The sequence below is a fragment of the Uloborus diversus genome, chromosome 4 (assembly GCF_026930045.1).
Source record: "Uloborus diversus isolate 005 chromosome 4, Udiv.v.3.1, whole genome shotgun sequence".
NCBI classification, from domain to species: Eukaryota; Metazoa; Arthropoda; class Arachnida; order Araneae; family Uloboridae; genus Uloborus; species Uloborus diversus.
This window is the reverse complement of record NC_072734.1, coordinates 139,792,374-139,815,601: the sequence shown is the minus strand read 5'-3', so window position 1 is coordinate 139,815,601 and position 23,228 is coordinate 139,792,374. Positions and strand designations below refer to the sequence as shown.

Genomic DNA, 23,228 nt, shown 5'->3' with positions numbered 1-23,228 from the left:
ACACAAGCAATGAATAGCAATGAGAAAAAGAAAATTAAAAGTAGCAATTATTAGAATAAAGTTGAAAGGTTGAATTCGGAGCTCATCAGCCGTGGAAGATTCGATAAATATGGTCAAAAGACCAAAAGATATTAAACTACTTACTAAATAGAGAATGTTTAAGTTCTAATATATGCATTACATTGGGCCAAACGCACCATATGCTAAACTGTATGCAATAAACAAGAGCTTAAACCTAAAATTAAAAATAGGGGTTTTTTACCTCGGCTAAATTAAGAAACAAGTCCCTATAATTTGTCTTCCTCAGGACAGTACCTATTGCATGCATACTAGTTTAATGTAGGACAGTCAGGAGGAATGAGTCAGTGGCAAAAATGGAACAGCTGCATTTACATGCCAAAATAAAAAGTAATATTATTTCATGTCATTGTTTTAAAAGTGATCATTTTTAAAAAAACTATGTTATTAATATACAATGTACATATGGGGAGAAGACGAGGGGCGTTCACCACACAGACTGTGCCATTGACATTCTCAGGGGGTTGCTTTTTTAAGGGGGGGGGGGCGCTTTATAGCATTTTTTGGGTGCACCATCACTTTTATGGTGGGGGGGGGGATTCTCGTATATATGAAATGGAATAAGCATGTAATAGAGTTCAATGTTTTAATAAATAAAATATATATTGTATTTTGCGCACACTGTAAACATAAAATCAGTAACCTATTTTGAATAAGTATTTATATTTGTGATGAGCTGGAAAAGGGCAAGAACAGAAGAATCAACCCGAATGGTTCTAGCAGGGGGACTTGGTGTCATATTTAAATTCATCAATTTCTCTGTTGGTACTTTTCGGTACACTTTGTTCGTCAGAGAAATTGACTTGAGGTGAACGAATTCCGGAACGCAAAGGGTAGGTAAGTCCAGTCAAATTTTATCCGAAGATAAAAGCTATCAAGTTTGATACAAGATATGTTTTTAAGTTCTGCATTAAAAATACAATATGTTGATAGTTTTGTCTTGAAAATATTGAGAGAAAAACTCAAGATTGTTTAACAAACATTCCCCACTTTTCAGAAGGTACCCCCCCTCCAATTCAACGACGATTTTGTGATTAGGAATGAAACTACTAGATTATTTCATAATTTTTCAAAAATTTATAACTGTTCATATGTTATGCTGTTAACCATGCTATTTGGCATTAGAAATTCAAAAAAAAAAATCCACGAATGATTCTAAAATTGCTTGTATTATTGCTCTTAGATATGAAAGAATTGAAACTGATATGGTATGCAATACTATAATAAAGAATTATATTTTAGAAAAAATCACGGAAAAAGGATTCCGATATTCTCGGAAACGTTTTTGAAAATTGTTTGGAGAGTTCCGAAATACTCGGAAACGTTTTTGAAACTTTCATGAACCACAGCTGCACAGAATACTCAGAAACATTTCTGGAAATTACGGAAAGAGGATTCTTAAATACTCAGAAACGTTTCTGAAAATTACAGAAAGAGGATTCCGAAATACTCAGACACGTTTCTGGACATTACAGAAAGAGGATTCCGAAATACTCAGAAACGTTTTTGAAACTTTCATGAACCACAGCTGCACGATATACTCAGAAACGTTTCCGGATTTTTTTTACAGTGTATCGTTCGTATATTTTTTTGCTATTACGTTCAGCACCATTGTATGTGACTAGTGCTGCGTTCCCTCGTACTTACATTGTTCTTTTGAATTTATAGGGAAGAGTCACATCATCCGATTATGAAGATTACGAAGGTAAGATCATGAGTTTTATTTACATTTTCAGTTTGATAAAGTGTATTTTCTTAGTGTTACATAGAACCTTCGAATTCTTAGTGGTTTTTCGGTAACATTATCAAGAATTCATTTGCAGGCGAAACATTATTTTATTCTTACTTTACAATTTGATTGTCAATGAAGTATTACACTGCAAAATACTCTTATTTCAACTTTTTTGTAATATCTTAATTTTAATTCTGAAAATTTACTGTTTTAATGATAGCTTGCAGTTGGATGGAAAAACCTCATGTCATATTTCATAAACAAAGTCAAAGTAGTATACTGTGACCAATACGAAAGTTTCTTCAGTATATTTTTATGAGTTCTAGCATCTGAAGCATAATTACAACTACAAAATTTTGCCGTCTTTGCATTATTTCAAATTCAAGTTCCACGACAATCAGATTTGCGCAATTTACTGTTTCGGCGGAATGTATAATATATAATTTGATCCAAATTATACATTAAAATTCAAAATAAAATAATGCCCATATCGAACGGTTCTGCAGAAAAAAAAAGCAAGTCCGGGAAACAATCAACAGGGAAAACTGAAATGTATTTAAAAAGCTTTATTTTATGTGATAAAATCATTTGCAAATATTTTATTTTTTAAGCAATAGAAAATGGCAACAGATTGAATTCTGATTCTTTGAACCTTTTTTTTTTTATTCTGCTGCAAAATTTTTTTTTGCCATCAATCGCGCGCAGAACAATCCGTTACTTTAATTATTATCAAGATTTTAAACTAGCGAGAATGTTTTCTTTATCAAAATCACGAAAAATTGTTTTAGTTAATATCTCTCTTAGTTATTGTCCTACAAAGATGAGACTGGGCTTAACGGGAACTTTGGAAAATTTCTTTTTTGGTGCTTTGTAAGATTGTTAGTTTTCGGCTGTTCTTGGGGAGATTGCATTAAATTTAATTAATTTTTTTCTATATTTAAGTCTAAGTACGAATTTTGTCTGAATGACATCTTCAGATATAGCAGTCCAAACTAACGATAAAGAATGTTAGATTGCTCCATCCCCCTTAAGGACAATAAAGATATGGTGTAACCTCTGATGTCTACCTATATCTCAATTTTGTTTGAATCCCTTTATTACTATTTGAAATATAGCAATTAGACATAGCGAATTAGACATTAGATGGTTCTTGGAGGGATTGATGCCAAAACATAAGCAGCACCAATTCATGTGGGGGGTACATTAGGGAATCAAATATCACTCAATTTCATGCCGTAGTTTTTGAGCTACAGTGGCCAGAAAAAAAATCTGCCACACAAGTTGACGCATCTAGACAGACGTGCAGACAAACAAACATTTTCCAAAAATAGTCAAAATGGATACATTATATCTCAAAACGTGTGAATCTGTAGTACTTCAAAAATGTTCACCAATCTAAAACTTCACGGACAAATGCGAGTTTCTAATTTTCCATTCTTTGCATTAATGTCTACCAAGAGTCTTTCCGAACAAAACTGATAATGTTCTACATTTTTTTATACACCGTTTCTCCCTCTATCTCATTTCATTTTCAAAATAGAAATACCAGGTTCGCCGTTTTCCATCAGGTGGCGCAGGAAGTAGTTTTATTCACATGCGCAGGTCAGGGCTCTGGGGAGCAACACAGATGTAACATAATATACACATGTATTATATTCGGTGTACTCCATTCTTACAAATTCAAGTAACGAAATAATGTACTTCACTAAGTTACTATCCTAAATATTCAATTATCTTAGTATCAACGAAAAAAAAATCTCGTGTGATTAGAAAAGGCAATGTTCTTGTAATAACTCAATGTTTTTCATTTCAGAGAGGAAAAAATTAAGAATGAAAAAGGTGAAAAGATGTACAAAAACCATTAAAATAATATATAAGCTTGATAGGTTAACAAGTGAAATGCAATAACATTAATAATAGCAATAAATAAAAATAAATATGGAAAATTATTAAACCTTTGTTTTCATCGCCACAAGTCTGTTGCTTTTAACGAAAAGTTCCTTGTAAATTAAAAAAGTTGTCTCCTTTCTCCTAGAAAAATGTTTTTTAACTTACGCAAGCAGCTTAATTTTGCTCAGAGTATCAAATGTTACAAAAGCTGTTTTTTTAAATATTGAGAATCAGTGGGGAAAAAAAGAGTAACTTTAAGTTTTATATGCTAAATGATTTTCAAAATAGTAAAATGTAATGCCTTAAATTTTATAAAATGTGGAGATTTATGAAGTAATATGTGTCTTTAGATTCAGATATGTATATATTGACACATTTTACATAAATATTAATTTAATAAATGAGATTCATCTTTCATCAGTACGTGTAAAGCACAAATCAAGAAGTAAATGAATATTTTCGCTCTAAGAACTAAAACATTACATGTATGTACAATAGCCTTAAAAAAGCTAAACATCTGCATAAATAAATAAATAAATAAGTCCGCACATGTTTTAATATTTAATTGAAATCATTTATCAGACAAAAATAGAATGAGTTTATGGAGGGAAACACATAAAACAATATCGTGGAACACGTACTCTGCAATTTTGTTACGTTGCTTTTTAATATGCTTTAAATTTCTGAAGTATAGGAGAAAAATTTTGCGTGGAGTAATGCATCAGGAATTGTAATATATACACCAGAATCACAACACAAGAAATAAAACAAAAACCTTTTATAATACCTTTGAAAATAAGTACATGAACGGACTTCCTCTTTTTTTTTCTCTCTCAATAAGTTGTTTCAGAAATAAATAGTAGCATAAAAGTATAGCAAAGAAAAGCGTTTTCTTCAGCGCTGAAGGCAAAAAAAAAAAAAAAAACTGATAAGTCTAGAGGAAAAAAAACAATAGTTATCAAAATGAGTTACATCAAAAATTCCTTATATGCATCTAAATCAGGTGTTTTAGTGGACTCAAGAAAAATTTTTCTGAGGACAGTGTGAAACTTTCGGAAACTATGAGAAAACTCGGAGTTCGCGATAGAGTTCGCGAACTACCATTTGGAAAGCAATGAATTAAAGAAGACTTTTGTTTCACATAGTACAAACAACAATATCATGCAATATACCGACATGCCGATAAGAATACCGTGTTTAAGGCATGTATTAGCATCTTATACATTTCAATGAACTCAGTAGATATGTTCTTTCTTTAAAATCTCCGAGGTAAAAATATTTTAAAATAGAATGAAATCGTTTAATATAAAAATACTCACTCACAGAACTTCATTCAGGCTTTATATTCAAAGAAACCAGAAAAACAGTCAAACTTTTTTTCAACTTACCAGTTGATAAAGCATTAAGGTCTGGGAAAGGTATTCGAATTTCCACAACGTGAACAAAAGACGAAAATCTTACAACTCCAACATACCCCACCTGTTTACAACCTGCCACGAGCTAAGAAAACGTTATTTATTAACATCCCGCATTAAGAGGTTATTAACAAGACCAATTTCATATTTACCCTTTCCAAGGTCAGTTTTTTCTACAAGCTGGTATTTTCGAAAACAATCAGCTCTAGCACTTTCGTATTCGTGGATAATTAAGTCTTCTACTTGGATAATTTTAACATTTTGCTTCAGTGGTTACCGTTTGTAAATACATACATCAAAATTAGGGAACAAATAAAATTTCTTGTTTGAGTAGTGGTTAAATTAATGAATAATTTAAGTAGAATACAAAAATAAATCATTATTACAACGTGGGAAGTAAGAAATCAAAGAAATGCAGTGCCTTTACAGCAGAAGAAATGCAGTGCCCCTTTTTTTTGCATTACTGCCTTTGAGCAGTAAAGTAAAAGAACATATTACAACTTTAAACCGCTAAGTTTTGAGAAAGCTACATACACGTGTTTCGAGGTAGCAAGGAATCCCTTTCTCATTGCAAAAGTGGTGAGTTTGTGGATGAGCGTCGTATTTATAGACATCAGTTTTTATTTACAAACCTTTGACGGCTGTCTTTTCATCAATAAACTTACCTCTTTTGCATTGAAAAGGGTGCACATTGTGACCCCGAAACACGTGTATGCCATTTTCTGAAAAATTGAGTGATTTAAAGTTGCAATATTTCCTTTTAATGAGAGCATTGGTAGCTTTTTCGATGTTAAAAATTGATATGATGCAATTGATTAACCTTACATGTGGTTTTTGGAATAATATCCTGCAGACTTTTTGTTTAATAGTATTTTACAATTAGTATGTTTTGAGCCCTTTCAGATTTCATGACCAAGGTCAAGATCCCGTGAGACCGTGCGACTGCCAGGCCCTAAATATTAGCACTAGGAAGGGTCCTTTTATAAAAATTTCAAGAACCTTACATTTGCCAACATGATCTTAGAAAACATCAAATGTTTTTGTCTTTTATAAAGATTAATAATAAAGCAAGAGCCCGTGAATGCCAGACCTGCGTCATAGTATAAAGGCCAAACATTTTCTGCGAATGAGCATCAAAGCAAGTAAGAAAGGTTCGCTGTTATGTAAGCTGAATCGCGTTGACTTTGGCAGGAGTCGGAGAGAGAAAAGTTGTGTCGAAAACTAAGTCATTCCATGTTAAGTGACCTCGTCATCTCCACCCAACCATCTCCGATTTGAACGAAATTTTATAGAGGAGCAGACATGTCTTTGAAACTAACCAAAACAAATTTTCAGCTTCCAAGATCCAAATCCTGAGGATTTAAAATCGAAAAAAAGGGCTCCAAAATGGTGGATCAGCTTTGTGAAACGAATAGCCATGTTTAGCACGAGTTCCCCATTGGAGGCTATTTGGAGCCCCCTTTTCTTTTTCTTTTTGAGGTATCCTAGATCTTCATGATTTGTGTCTCAGCCCTTTAAAGCGTCCTCCAAATCTTAGATGGTTGGATGGGGATCACTAGGTCACGTAACATGGAATGTATCTATGATATTTAGCTTTTGCAGCAATTCTACGCACCTTTGCTGGGGTAGACCGACCAGTGAATGAACAGTTAAGCACAATTTCATTTTTAAAAAATCCTAGTAATTTTAAATACTATATTATACAGATCGTGATAGCTAAAACATTTTAATTGATCTATGTAAATATCTCTAAAAAATCGCGGGAACTTAAATGGTACCGCATGGCACACCGACCCAGTGAATGAACACCTCGAACCAGTAAATGAACACAAATTGGTCCAGTGAATAAACATGATAAATTTTGATTCAAAAAGGGACTAAGTTTCTTTGAGATCTATCTATCTATATGACTATCTATATCTACTTATCTATCTATATCTATCTATCTATCTATCTATTTTTCTATCTACACATCTATCGGTCTATCTCTATGTCCATTTACCTATTTATCAATGTACTTATCTATTTTTCTATCTACCTTTCTATCTACCTATCTATTTATCTACTTATCTATCTATCTATCTATCTATCTACTTATCTCTCTACTTATCTACTTATCTATCTACCTATTTACTTATCTATCTACCTATTTACTTATCTATCTACCTATCTATCCATCTATCTATCTATCTATCTATCTACTTATCTATCTGTCTATCTACCTAACTATCTACCTATTTATCTGTCTGTGCATCTAAATATCTACCAATTTATTATCCTAATAAATCTACTTATCTATCTATCTACCTACCTGCTTTTTTACCTGTCTATCTATCTATCTCTTTATCAGTATATTTACTTATCTATATCTATCCACCAATCTATATCTATCGGTCTATCTACCTGTCTATATATCTACCTACTATCTATCTCTATATTAGTCTTTCTATCTACCTATCTATATATTAACCACTACCTATCTATTTTTCTATCAATAAATCTATCGATCTATCTACCTACCTACCTATTCTGTCTCTATATTTATTTACCTATAAATCTATTCCCCTCTTATTTTTTATACATCTATCTCTATATCTTCCTCTATTTATCTATCTATCTATATACAAACATACATACATATCTACCTATCTATTCTCTCTCTTTGTATATATATTTCTATATCTCTATCTCTGTATCTACCTGTATATCTATCAAGAAAGATAAAGATATATAAAGATAGATGTAGATAGGTATAGGTTAATATACAGATAGAGATATAGATAGATAAAAGATAAAACTCAGTAAAAAGTGCATTGTTTACAAAGACAAAAATAAAGAAATTATAAAATATATAATGAAATACATAAATAAAATAAGCATATAAAACTATCTGCATTACAAAAAAGTACGAAAATGAAAATATCTCAAAGAAACTTCAAATTTCTTTTTAAATCAAAAGAAATTTTACCATTGTTCATTCACTGGGTTTTCGCAATTTTTCGTACCCAGTGACTGAACACACCTCTACCTGAAAATCTACGCATTCTGCATTGACTGAAACAATTTAAATCCATAGCCTAAATATGTATACTTAATTTTTCTTTCGTAGAGTTAAAGAATAAAATTTATCGATAAAAATAATATGTATCAAAATAATTCCTGGCAGGAAACCAGCCTTATTATTTTGAAAGAGAGAAAGAACGATTCACGGCAGTAAAAATTTCAAATTTTTTCCAGGAAAAAAAATATGTATCCAAAGTAACCAATCAGGTGTCAGATAGCTTAGAATATCAATAAAGAAGGCTTTTGTAGTGAATTTATTCAGAAAAAAAATTTTGGAAGCTTATTTTTTTTTTTTTTTAAATGACGCGCTGTTCATTCACTGGGTGGTGTTCACTCACTGGTCGGTCTACCCTACCTGTTTCCTACCCAAGTCATCGCGACTCAGCTTAAATAATAGCAAACCCTTCTCACCAGCTGTGATGTCCTTACGCAGAAAAATTCTGGGCCTTTATACTATGAAGTAGGTGTGGCACTCATGGGCTCTTGGACTATAAGCTACGCAACTTGGCGTTGCATATGATGTCTAAGCATTTGCCTGGTGCAGATGAGTGTAAATAAAGCACGCCAAACACTTTATCCTAAGCAAATAAAGAGGATTCCATTTTAATAAAAGCACCGATTCTTGTCCAAAACATCCTCTACAAAGACTCCAAATATGTTAGATCCTTGTTTTAATGTATGAATTTTGTGAAGAACACGGACTCTTATTTCTATAAAATACAATTAAACTTTGAAAATTTGAGGAAACAATATTTTAAAGATATTTTTTGGTTCAGTAACCGATGCATGACGTATTTTATGAGATATGTCTATTACTTGGGGCAATTAGTATTTTAAATATTTTTTTCTGGAAATTTCCGAACTATTTTTGTAATACGTAGAAGTAGGGTCCATATTCGTCATAAAGTTCATGCAAAACAAGAGTGTAACATATTAGTAGTCTTTGTAAACTGTTATATGGAAATCGATGTCTGTTACCGTGTGATTGCCCAAAGATGAGTTGAGTTAAAAATTGCCATTGCAACAAAGGAAATAGTTTCTATTAGTCTATCCATTGAGTTACATTTATAAGGTTGGAAATACTATTTACATGTTAGGTATGAACTGTCACAAAACGTTGCCAAGTTTGGCGAGATTTAGTGATTTCTCGCCAAATTTAGCAACAAAAATAAGTCACCAAAAATGATTTTCAAGAATTTTCAGAAGATAACTTATGTTAATTTTTCAATTTTTTTTTTCAGATGACCTCAGCCCAAAAATAGTAAATGGAAGAGAAGCTCAACCTGGCGAGCTACCCTGGATGGTAAGGATCTCATTTCCTCATTCTCCAGTTTCTTAAATAAATAAATTTACATACAAACAAACAATAGTTCTGATAATCAATTTTTAGAATATACTGTCAAGATTACTGGAAAAGGACGACAAATTTTGCTTATGTCAAGTATTGCAAGTTACAATGCACTGTATTAACTTTGATACAGTGCTCCCAAATGTAAAGCAACTTAATTTTTTTAATATATTTCGGAAAAACCTAACATTGTAACGTCGTAATGCTGTGATTAGGATCTGCGTGGTAGCCTTCGCAATGCTGCCAGGTTAGGTTTGTTTCAACAATATAAGACGGGATTTAAGTTAAAAAAAAGAGAGAAAAAATTGCAATCAGAAAGCTCATTAATTCTTCCGTATTTACTTTCTGAAGTTCTTTAAATTTGTAACCCCAAAGCAAAGAGAGGGTTATAAAAGTTTAACGTGTTTACCTGCGTCTGTGTGTATTTGTGTGCTTGTTTATTTGTGTATACTATGTGCGTTTTGTGCATGGCATAGTAGCTCTTAAAAGGATAAACTAATTTTGATACCTTTTTTGTTTGTTTGTAAAGTGATTTGATAGAGAGTGGTCTCATCTACGATTTGTTGAGTCGAGGGTTTTAAATTTCTAATTCAACTTTAGTTCGTGTTTTTAAGTAAGATTCCTATTTTTTATGGCACCTTTCTTGAAGTTTCTCTTTTACAAGTTCTGATTTAGGCTTCCATATGCCAATTTTTGTTAGATATAACTACGTCGTCACTACTTAAAAATCATCAGCAAAAAGGGATGCCAGAACTATCGCGAGGAAGTGCAGCTAAACACAATAATCTGTTCTTATTTTCGGAAAATGGCTTAAAACTGTGCTTTAAGTTTAGTACATACTTTGAAGTACTGTTCAACAAAACTTTTAAGTATCAATATTATCTTTCGTTAAAAGTATACATATGAGGCAATGAGAAGCAAAGAGACCTAAGTGGCAAAATTAAAAAGTTAGAGGTAACCAGTACAAATGGTAGAGGAACTTCTCTGTCTTGGGGCAAGAGATAGAAAAATCAATTAAAACCTACATAGGACATTATTTCTAAACGCATTTTACTCAAAACTTTAAAATGTCAACTTACATCCATTTGCTTCTCGCTGCTTCATATTTAAATGTATCTTTAACCAAAATATTTAACAGTTCCGATAGCAGTTCCTTTCTTCCTCCAAAATTCCATCAATCTACGAAAACTGTAGTAACTGTTACATAATTTCAATATGATATTTAAAAAATATTTTCCACTAAAAGTTTTAACGTTACAACCTTGCCCATCGAAAAATTTTATATCTGTATTTAACACTCTTTCCTATACATTTTTCTGTCATAGATATTGTTTTTAAGGAAAAATTATTATTACTTATTTAAAATAACAAGTTTTTTTTCAGGTAGCTTTGTATTATAATAATCAGTTCCGATGCAGCGCCTTCTTGATATCTCCTCGACTAGTTATGACAGCTGCTCACTGTGTGGAATTGTAAGACGATATCTTTGCTGTTAAGATTATGATTTAAATTGTATATGGTAATAATTTAAATAACGGTGCATTTTGTAACACTATATTACGCTCCTCATATTGTATCTACGGTTTGTGATCATACCGTTGTAGTTATCTTGCGCTTTCATTACAATTACACTTGACAATTCAAAATAATACCTTTTTTCATTGATCGGGAGTGTGCCTCTATTCATAATTTGATTTTTGCCATAAAGTGTACTTGATTGGAGATATAAACATTATTTATGATAAATAATATCTGCGTTTCCGCAACATTTTGTTTCAAGCATGGCAAATCAATGGCTTAAAAGGGTACTACTCTGCAAAAATTGCAACATCGTAAAAAATTCAAATGGTTTTTAATAGTTTTCAAAATTACCACTGCTGAAAAATTTCCACAAATTTACATCAATCAAAGGCGAACAAAAAGTGGTTAGATCCACCGATGTGTCACTAGAATAGCTTTTTATTTAGGAATGTCCAATTGAATAGTTGAAGGTTGGATCCAGTGTCTTCAAGACCTTCAAGCGTTGAATCGATTTATATAGCCTCTAATTGCACCGAACGCAGTGAAGTTACTATTGTAAAAGAACTTAAACGCAGAACACATAATCGGAGCTCTTGAAATTACTTCAAACATAAGCATTTATTTCATAATAAAGTTTCTTTTTTGGTGACGATAGGACATGAACTTAAACATTAAATCCCACACTCAATTTAGTTCATAGAAGATGCTTTTTCTTTTCAGCAGATAGTTTATCTTTTGGAGAACAAAGAAAATTAAATCATCTCAAACATTACATTTCAAACATTTCATGAAAGAGAATTTAATTCATAAAAGATATGTGTTCATTTCAGAAGATAGTTCCTATTTGCCGGTAAAAATGAGATATTTTAAGGCAAGCACAAAAACTTTTGGGCTTGTCACAAATTACTTTTACAGGAACTCCTCCATATTGTTTACCCTACATCCCCATCCCTACAAATATTTCGTCCCTCATTTTAAAAGTCTCGAGCCCGGGCAACAGGTGCCTCCCCCCCCCCCCGCTGTGCACGCCCCTGGGAAAGCACAACAAGTACAAATGGCTCAATCAATAAACCTTTTTGGAAATTTAAAAACTACTTGAAACGATTATTACATGTGTTCTAATTGTTTTGCGAGTTTTGGAAAGAGATCATCTTGTGTAGTTTTGTACGGACATTAATATGATTAAAAAAAGAGAGATAAAGCTTCTTAAATGAGCTAATCTCTAATTTATAATTTGTGATTGAAGTAGGAATAGAAAAAGAAAAAAAAAGATGAATTTTGAAAAAAAGGAAATAAAAAAGATGAATTTTGAAAAAAAAGGAAAAAAATAAATAAAATAAAAAACCGCTTTAAGGTCGTTGGGACCTGACACAAGGTTCCTGCGGCCAAAACTGCGTACTTCTAGACCCTTTTCATCTAGACAGGAGGCGACCGACACACACAACAGCACATACGTTTGCATACGCTTGGTTTTATTTATATAGATGACATAAATTTCCCTTTACTAGTTACAGTTAATCTGAAAATCCAGAAATGGTGTAACATATTACGGAAAAATCATTTTCTACGTAATACTTATCTCTCTCCCTCTCTTTCTTTGACTCAAAGCAGCAGGTGGAAACAAATGTGCTAGTAGCGAGGATGAAGCCCGCATTCACAGGATAAGCTGTCGTCATCAAAATCAATCACATTACAAATAAAATAAAGAGACCTATCACACCGAAATGAATTTTTACAAAAAAACCTTTTTCGCTTTGAAGAGCAACCTTTACTACAGCATTTTAAGTTACCGAAATATTCCTTATTCCATACACTGCAGAACATGTGGATATTATATAACTGAAGTCTGTAAAATTGTTATAAATTTACAGTTACAAAAAATGTTCATTTATAATTTTTGCTTCAATTTATCTTCAAATGTTGTGGATGTTCTTTAGTTGATGAATTTAGCTGCTAGTTTTTGCACGATATACGAATATGTTAAAATAATATTGATTTCTCTCTCCAATCTCCAATTCTTTTTTAAAGTTAGCTCTTTTTTCGCTTAAAATAACTCTTAATGGGGTAAATACGATATTAAAAAATCATGGGCACTGATATACTATGAACCATTCACTATGTCATACTTAGGTGATTAAAAAGATAAAAAAAATCGTCAAACCGAATCATATTCAGAAAGACAGACAAAGTTGTGTGCACAGTATGAATAAATTGTTTCTTTTTCATAAAATCTCTTTAAAATGTTGACAAAGTAAATGTTATGCGTATTTTAGAGATGTGTTTATTCAAAATTCTTATTGTAATTATTACTAAGAGTTCTGCTCAATGGAGTTCAAGTAACTCATTATAAATAATAAACTTCATATTTATGAATAATTTATTTATGAAGAAAATAAATTATTGATCAGGATATGACTTGAAAATTTGCTGAACAAGTACCTGAGCAAAAAAGTCTGAGTAATGAGCCAAAAAAAAAAAAAAAAAAAAATCGTTTTCGTTAAAAAAAAATCGTTTTCGTTAAAAACAAATTACGTATTTTGATGCATTTTGCAGTGGCATACATTTAAACCAGATGAAAAGCAGCAAAATATCAACTAAACAAACTCTAGAATAACGTTTGAGTTTACGTTAAAAACATAACCACTGTTTAACATTGCATCAAAAATAATAACTTCCGACAAGCGTTTCCAGGTTTCAAAGAACCATTTTCCAATCCAAGGAAATAATCTTGTGGACCAGACACCCAAAAAATCTACAAAAGACTTTAACGGACGTCTTTTTGTCCATACGTTATTTTCTGTGCATTGAAAAAAGAGCACCGAAACACGCGTATACAATGGAGTCGTTTCCGAAATTATAAAAGTATTTTTCCTGAAAAAGCATGCTTAAAAACATAGGATTTGACCATTTTTTAATAATTTGACAAAGTTTAATATATTTTTTAAAAAATTACTTTAATCGGTGTGCAGATTCAATTTCCTTTTTTTACGCTTCTGCCGATGACATCACAAGTGCTGAAATGCCATTCACTGATGCCATTAGAGCAGACCGCGATATTTAACTCGCTTCTTTACTCACATCAACTGGCAACGATATGGTTGCTAGCAAGCGTAGAGCGCAATATTTAATTTGCTTCTGAATTATCAGGAAGCGCATTAACCTGGAAACGCGGTAGACAGTAAACGTAAACATTAAGCGTGCCAGTGGAGTGCGCGCCAAAGTTCATCACTTGTGACGTTATAAAGACCACACCTTATTTGAAGAATTGGGCATTTTAAAAAATTAATTAAAAATTAAAAGTTTTGAAAATAAAATATTTTCCTTGCTCCATTTTTTTTTCTTTGCTCATTTTATCAATTTTAGGGACTAAAAGTAGTAACTTTTGACTGATGGAAACAACCCCATTTGTATTGCTATCTGTTAAACTAATGTTTTCTTTATGATTTTAACCAATCACAGAAAGTTAAATATTTTGTTTTTTAATTTTATTTGTTTTTCTCCTCTGCATGGTTTTCGGAGTAAAACTCGTGAATGCTCAAGAAAATTTTTAAAATTTTATTTTTTTCTTGAAGTGAAAATGGCATCGAGCCCTCGTCTGCCTTCTACGGCATTGCAGGGAACGTGGACCGCCTGGGAACGGAGACTCGGTTGGAGTTCTCCGAAGTGATTCCGAATCCCAACTTTCGCCAGGGTACGAACGAGTTCGACATCGCCGTCATGAGGATAGCCGAGCCCCTGGAATTCAACGACTACATGAAGTCGTTATGCCTGCCGAGATCAGGAAGAGACTTTGAGTTTGACTACACAGAAGCCATGGGATGGGGACTAACGGCAACGTGTAAGTTATTTCTGACATTCATTCATCTTTGAAGTAATACCAGTCGAACTCTCTTCTAACGAGCGCAAAGGAACCGCGATAATTGTGCGTTATAACCGAGTGTTCGTAAAAAGCGAGTTTGAGAAAAAATTCATAAAAATTCATCATGGTTGCTTTTTTTTCTTCTTTTAAATCACTGTGCAGTTGATTACTCTGCTTTGAACTATCTGAACATATCTTATGTCATTGTTTTTGTGTATCAACTTTTTGAACATTTCTTTACTCCACTAATTGAAAAATGCTGTCATCGCTTGTTCTCAGAGTTTATGATTTATCACTAACTTTGGTTTGGGTTGACTTTGGAATGTTAAAGAAAATTTACCAACAAAGGATCAGCCGAGCTGGAAGTCAATAGAAATTTTACGAATCACAAAAAAATTGCTCGCTTTAAGCAGAGTTTTCTCGTTCAAAGCGAGTTATGTTCCCATAGACTTAACATTGTACCAACTAAGTATTTCTGATTTCTTCGTTTAAATCGGTGTTCTCGTGAAATCAGGGCTCGTTATAAACGAATAATACAGCATCTAGGACAAAAAGATCCAGCATCTAGCCCCTGGCATTCACTTGAATTTTGACGTCTTGAATTATATTGTGCTTTTTAAGATCACGAATTTCAAAAGGACCTTAGTTCGTTGGGTTTCTTATTTTTACATATTTGACTGTTATCGTAATTTTAATAGCAGGAAACGTAATTTGAATCTAAGACGTCAAAGTTCAAATGAATGCTATGGGCTGGATGCTTGATGCTGTGTTCTTTTTTTGTCTAAAGACTGTAAAGCCGAGAGGGTCAGGTATAAATAAAGTTCATTCCATGGGCCATTGTCCAGGATGAGGGACATGCTCACGGAAGCTCGTGCATCAGAGGAGTTTGTATTATAAGCATACGAGTAGAAAAATAAAATCAAAGGAGCATATACTAGGGTTAAGTAAGCAATCCGTAAGCAAACCAACAAGCAATTCATAATTGCTCAATTACATATTTCTGAGCTACTTCATATATTAATAAAGAGTTATGCAAGTTATCCATGCTGTAAACATTATTTGCTGATGCTCTAAAATACTAGATACCGTAGAGACTATTTTATAGACACTGTAACAATCTATATTGACAATATAGCCCTTTTCTATAGCCAATCTAGTCAAATATATTGTTCTGTTGCTTATTTTTTCACATTTACTACTAATTAAAGACTACATGATAATCACTATGCATGAAATTAAAAAAAAAAATTCAAAAAACTGAAACCCGACTACGGTAAAAAACACTAAAAGGTAAGAAACAAGATAGAGCCTCTTTTATATCATCGTCTTATTGAGTAAAACAAGTCATTTGATATGTTTGATACTCCTATTTATTTAGTTCTATTGAAATTCTCTATCACTTTCAGATTAATAACATTATAATTCAGTTCAAATGCCATTGTCATGCGTTGGTAAAAAAAAAACTGTAGTTGACAACGCACGACAACGGCATTTGATTGAACTACAGTCGGACCCCGATTTAACGAACCACTATTTAACGAATTTCGCGATTTAGCGAATTTTTCTTTTCCCACGACTAAAATGAAAGCAAAAACCCCTATTTACCGAATAATAAAAATCGAATTAACGAAATATTTTAACAGCTGAAAAAAAAATTTCTTGTTATTTTGAGTTAGGAAATATTAGATTGTTTTTCAAATGTTGTATCCATACCGTCCGAAGCAGAAAAATACTTTTCTTGAACTCAGCCATTTTTGACGGGCGAGGGGGCAACCAGTGATTCTGATGCCGAAAGCGATAATGAAACTCCTATTAAAACTTACTTTTTCAAATACTTTACATGGCATGAAAACTGTAAAAACTAATCTCATGCACCAGGCTGCAAACGACATAGTATTTTCTCCTCTCCCACAAGTCGAAAGAGAACTATTTCGAGATAAGTATTAAGGAAGTTGTCAAACATCTATTGCTCAGTAGTTTAAATTTTCAAATTAACTAGTGTGTAATAAGTCGTGGAAAGCTGCAAAAAAAGTGTACACTTTCTAATTATGGATATTTTTGCGCAGTAGCTTATTCGGGTTTTAGATAAGGTAAGTGCAATTTTTTAATTTTTTTTCACACCTCGATATTACGAATAACTCCAATTTAACGTATGAAAGTTTCGGTCCCGATGAATTCGTTTAATCGGGGCCCAACTGTATAATATTATTAATCTGAAAGTGACAAAGGATTTCAATAGTACTAAATAAATGGGAATATCTAACATAGCAAATGACATGTTTTACTCAATAAGACGATGTTATCAAAGAGTTGTTTATTACCTTTTAATCACTTCTTTTATATCATCGTCTTATTGAGTAAAACAAATCATTTGATATGTTTGATATTCCTATTTATTTAGTTCCATTGAAATCCTCTCTCACTTTCAGATTAATAACATTATAATTTAGTTCAAATGCCATTGTTGTGCTTTGATTAAAATATACCATAGTTGACAACGCACGACATCGGCATTTGAATCGAACTATAATATTATTAATCTGAAAGTGACAAAGGATTTTAATAGAACTAAATAAATAGGAATATCTAACATAGCAAATGACTTGTTTTACTCAATAAGACGATGATATCAAAGAGTTGTTTATTACCTTTCAAACCTTGTTTCTTACCTTTTTTTTTTTTGCGGTAGTCGGGTTTCAGTTTTTTCAACTTTTATTGACTAAATGTTTTATTTTTCAAAAATAGTGACAAACATTAAAATACACTGCTAAGCAAAATTACTCAAAACTTTTAACGTTTCTTTACTTATAACTTAACCCAGTTGAATGTTACTTTGTTAAAGTAGAGATGAATAACTAACAAAATAGTCCTGAAATTAGAAAACTAAAAACTTTTATGAAACAATCACTGTAATTTAAAAAATAGAAACTTTAATATCTTATCATTTCGTGAAACCTGGACAAAAGCAGAATCAAAAAGGGCAAAATTCCGGGATTACAGTAACATTTTGTTCGAATAAGTCTTTCTGAATTAAAACTTTTTTCTCGATTATTCAATCTTGATTTTATCGAAAAAAATTTGACTGAGTTAAGTTATGATTAAAACTAAATAAAAAATTTTTTAGTCTATGGTTTTGTCCAGCACTGTAGTATAAGGAAAGATGCAAGTACGCTACGTAGGTAGGTACAAAAGGATTTCAAAAGCAATTTCTTGTATTGCTTCATCTCGCTGAATACACGTTTATTTTCGTCTTTTCTACCCCTTAGAATGCAATGCAACCCTATGATCCTACGTAATTATTGGCTGCCTGGATGGATGTACTGCCACCACTCTTAATCTGTAAAAAAATTTAGAATCACCCTGTATTCATCATTAGCAACTTATCAATTTCGAGTCGAGGGCGAAGCAAAACGATTAAAAAAACGGGCCGCCCGCCCTGTCTAGTGGTCAGAGGAGTCTGGCTACGATAGGGAGGACTCGGGTTCGAATCTCAGCTCGGGAATAGATGTACTTTCTCTTGTCCTTTCTTTGTGTGAATGTGTTGTTATGCTGTGAATGTTTGCCTACCCTATAAACGGATGCTTATAGCATGTGTGCACTGTGGAAGTCGGACTACACATCAAATTACGGTACAGTGGGAAAAGTGAAGCAGTGCACCCTATATTGCCAGCCTAGCTGGCACAAATCAACAACAACATCAGAAAAACATTTCAGAGAACAATCATTCATCCCAAAATCAACGTATTCAATGAGACCCGCTTTTATATTACAGTCTCAAAGCTTATGAAAATTTAACTGAGTGAAATCTATAAGATAAAGCATTTTTTCACGTTATAGTTCTTTGGATTTATTTTTGCGATTGCTTTTGTTGTTGTGATTGACATTTGAATTAGCAATCAATCGAAGAAAACTCTTTATAATAAAATTGGATTTTTTTTTTCTTATAGTTGGTGACGAGCCTTCGGATGTTCTGCGTGCTGTGGAGTTGGCGGTTGAGCCGCGGCCGTTATGTCAAGTGTTCTTTGCCCTTCTCATGATTACTATTACTGATCGGCACCTATGCGCAACATCTACAACCAGAAAAGGAGCTTGTTTTGTAAGTGCAGCTTATGAAATCTCTCATACTTAACCACAGAAATGAAACCATCTAAATCGGTGTTTCTCAACCTTTTTTTGATCGGTGGACGAACAAGAGCTTTTGAAAAAAAATTGCAGACTGATTTTTTTTTTTTTTTTTTTTTTTGAAAAAAGAAAAAAACATTCCATTTTCGAGCAGCTGTGATGTGGAATTTCAAAGATGTGAATTTTGAGGTGTTGTTTAGAATTTTGTTTAATGAAAATTCAAATGTGAAAAAGATGAAAATTTTCGACTGGGAGACTGCTAAACACTTATGAAAAACTTTTGCGGATGGCTCAGGGTTTTTCTTTTTTAACAAATAATAATATAAATGAATAAATTATGATATTACCAAAACTTTACTTGGTGTTAAACAACTGTTGCAAAAAAAAGTTTAACAGTTAAGAACAAGATAAGTAACTAAAATAGTAATAAACAATACTGAAAAATTATAGAAAGCTACGAAAGTTAATCAAAAAGTTCAGAAAAGGAAATCGTGTAGGACATTATTATTATCATTATAATGTTTTTTATTTGAGTAAAGGAATTATATTGACGAGCAAAAATGTCTGAGGACCGATCTGCTGGTGCCGGTTGCAAATTGCCAAACTAAATAATTTATTAGAATAATAATAGTACAGGAAATAACAGTTTCGTATTTTTTTTTCGCATCACCAGAGTTGTAAAACGATAGTTCAATTTGGATGATTAAAATTCTCATTTTTTTTGCAATATTAGTAGCGAAAAAAATATATTTCACAAATATGTAACAAAACGAAATTTGTTTCATAATGCAAAAATGATTTCATGCTTTTTATTGCCATTAAGAACAATAATTAAGGTATTAGCACTCGCGCAGATACACATACACGCACACAAAATGATTCATGCTGAATGAACACTGGAATGCCATCAACAAAGAGAGAGAAAGATAAATTTTGAAAACGCATGTTAATTTTTATTTTCAGTAACGAATCAAATTTAATACAATTTTGATTTTATTTCATATTAGTATATTATAATGAATGCTCTTTCGTTACAATATGCTTTAAATAATGCAAGTTTGCTGAATTTGGAAGCTTTCATGCGATTAAACATCTGATAATTGATTTCTGTGCATTTTTAGTAATTCCAGGAATGATCTTTACTTTATTTAACCCTTAAAATAAAGATTTTACAGAAATCAAATGATTCAAAAATAGCAAGAAAAATTAAAAAATTGCTTCTTTTGCCCCCTACAATTCTTTTTTTTTCTGCACTATGCATTATGAGATCTGAACACGTGCGGTCTCTGAAAACGAGGCTTGTTTTCTTTGAAATTGCATTTATTATGTGGTAGATCATAACGCCAGGCACCTCTTGATCTTCCCTTTCTTGATGACGAAGTGTGCATAATTAATAAGATTCAAAATTGTAATAATAATGCCGAAGCTTTGCTAGGTCACCCCCGCCCTAAATAGCGCTTAGTTCTTCCTATGAAGTTCAACTCGGAGTGACTTCCCAGCAATGGTGAGCCATCGTCAAAGCAATAAATATTCCCCTTGGTGCCTCTTTCCTATTTCTTTGATGTTCTTGCGAAATCTCTCCTCCTTCTGCTAACGGTATCCAGATTTTATGGAAAGTAGTTCCATTTTGAATTCCGAAAAAGAGCTCTTGAGTTTATGGAACGTATCAAGTTTGCACTTCTTGGGAAAGAGCAAATTGAAATATTTCGCCAAAAAAATTATTTTCTGTTAAACCAACTGGAAAGGTCAATTCATGCTGCAAAAAAAAAAAAAAAAAAAATCAAACGTGGTAAGTGTAGTATGAGAAGTCCAAAGAAGTTTCGGTACTGGGAAAACTGTTGAGAACATTTAACAGAATGAGGTTGGTTCTTTCAGTTAAAAGTAAAACTTTTAGTCACTGAAATTGATAGAATAAGCAAAGAAAATAACATGGACCCAGAAAATTCTTTCATTTTCCCAACAGTTATTTTTTAATTAATTTTTTAAAATGTCAGATTTTGAAAACAAGGCGTCGTCTTGATGACGTCACAAATCATGCTCTTTGGCGCATATTTGTACCGCGTTTTCACGTTATGATAATCAAGAAGCGAATTAAAATTGCGCTCTACGCTTGCTATCCACTATATCGTTGCCAATCCACGTGAATAAAGATGCGAATTAAATATTTTGCTGTGGTGAATGGCATCACAGAATGGCATTACATCATTTGTGATGTCATCGGCAAGAAATGTAAACAATGAAAGCGCAACGGCTTTAGTATTTTTTTGAAAATATTAAACTTCAACAAATTTTTTTAAAAATGGTCAGATCCTATGTTTTTAAGCATGCTCTTTCAGAAAAAATACTTTTAAAGTTTTGTCATCAAATTAGGTGAAGAGAGGTAGCGGTTTCTGAAGGCATGAAAGCCTCATAAAGGTAATTAAAAAATAATTTAAAATAATCAAAATAAATTTGGGATAGTTTCAAGCAGCGCTGCCAAGGCTTGGATTTTCAATAGACCTCGGGCTCTTGGGATTTATTTCGAAGTTCATTACATTTATTGAATATTTCTTTGATAAAATATAATATTTTTTTTAATTTTAAAAAATGCTGCATACGTACAAAGGAAAAAAAGAAAGATGGAAAGAAAAAAACTTCTCCGCGGTAGCCCTAGGTGTTAATTATTTCTTTCATTGACTTCCTTTAGGTTGATTGCAGCCTATTTTGTTGTTTATAAAAGGGAACTCAAGGCTACTAAGGGAGCTCACGTGGAAATGTATTAATCTATATATATAAAAATGAATGTTTGTCTGTATGTCATCCATGAACTCAAAAACTACCCGGCAGATTTGGCTGAAACTTTCACCGTTTGTTATTTTTGGTACTGGGAATGTTTATAGACCAGTTCGAAAAAAATCCAATCGATAGTTCCTTTTTTATTCCAATTTAAGTCACAATCCATTGGATAAATACGAATAAAATTATCGGCTGCAGACATTAATTCGCGTGAAAGATCTCATTGATAAGAAGTTAGCTTTTGCCATTTTTCTTGAGTTTGAACAAATAAATTCTTTCTTTATTGTTTTATGGCTTTTCATGCAACGGGGGGATTTAAAACTTTTTCTATTTGATATTTTTAGCGATTGATTGATCTTGCAAACTGCGTGAGTACAAAATTTGAGTATAGTTACGGCTTCACTTGATACCTGGACCGATTTTTATGAAAATTGCTATATATATGTATTTTTCCACGGAGAAGGTGCATAATATGCTCATTGAAGCCACTCACCACTAGGTGGCACTGCAGAGTAGCAACTTCTGCCCCGTTCAACCGATTGTCATGAAAATCAGTATAATGATGTATTTTTTTGTTGGCGTAGCAACGCGCGTCGGGTACAACTAGTCTTTTTATAAAAACTTTGTATTAGCATCTAATTTCAGTTTTCTTATGTTCTTCAACTCTCTGTTAAGTACAGCGACCTTTCCAAATTCAGTACATTTGTTTTGGTTACCCTGTGATTTATAACTTCTTTCAATATTCGATTTATTTTCTTTTTTTTTCCTAACTCGTACATTTTACGGAATGTTTTTGCAATGTATTTCTCGCTTCGTAAAACTTCTTCCATTGTAATATCATTTTTCATGCGTTATTTTATTTATTATTTTTCAGGGTGATTCCGGTGGACCATTGGTATATGATGATCCAATGAGTGGAAGTCCAGTTGCTATTGGTGTTGCTTCTTTCATCACTCCGCTAGGCTGCGCTCGTCCTTTAGCACCAACCGTGTACTCAGCAACAGCAGTTTTTGCCGATTGGGTAGCACAAGCTGTTGGAGAAGACGCCTCGGAATTGTGTTTCGTGTGATTGAGAAGCATCACCTAAAATTTTCATTTCTCTGATATTTACATTTTATCCTGTCTATTGTAAAGCTCTCTAAATGGGATCATCAAATTTGAGCGTTGATTCGTCTACAAGATAGATAGGATAATATACGAATACAAAATTATGTATGAATTAAAGAGTTAAATATTAAACTAATTTTCGATGAATGAAATTGTAGAATCGAATACTAAATATTTAACTGATATCTTACTTTTAGATTCGTAACGACCGGGGCCACCCAAACTGGAACACGCAGGAGGTCACTGTGACTTCCCAAAAATTTCCTCATTCGGCAAATCTTGTCTGACGTTTCGGCAAAATTATCATTTAGCCAAATG

The 23,228-nt window shown here is 32.5% G+C and overlaps 1 protein-coding gene across 1 annotated transcript; it reads left to right on the top strand.

Annotated features, from left to right (window-relative positions):
• Nucleotides 1-6,196: 6,196 nt before the first annotated feature.
• LOC129220866 (transmembrane protease serine 9-like) lies at nucleotides 6,197-22,872 on the top strand. Its single transcript, XM_054855298.1, has 6 exons — nucleotides 6,197-6,257; nucleotides 9,420-9,481; nucleotides 10,910-10,998; nucleotides 14,620-14,885; nucleotides 18,854-19,002; nucleotides 22,678-22,872. Exons 1-6 carry the CDS (start codon nucleotides 6,197-6,199, stop codon nucleotides 22,870-22,872), a joined length of 822 nt encoding a protein of 273 aa, XP_054711273.1.
• Nucleotides 22,873-23,228: the final 356 nt, after the last annotated feature.

Bases quoted from the DNA above. Each gene is read 5' to 3' on its own strand.
- LOC129220866 (XM_054855298.1), top strand. From the start codon at position 6,197: ATGCCAGACCTGCGTCATAGTATAAAGGCCAAACATTTTCTGCGAATG. The intron at 6,258-9,419 runs GTAAGAAAGGTT...TTTTTTTTTCAG, and splicing joins GCGAATGAGCATCAAAGCAA to ATGACCTCAGCCCAAAAATA. The intron at 9,482-10,909 runs GTAAGGATCTCA...GTTTTTTTTCAG, and splicing joins CTGGCGAGCTACCCTGGATG to GTAGCTTTGTATTATAATAA.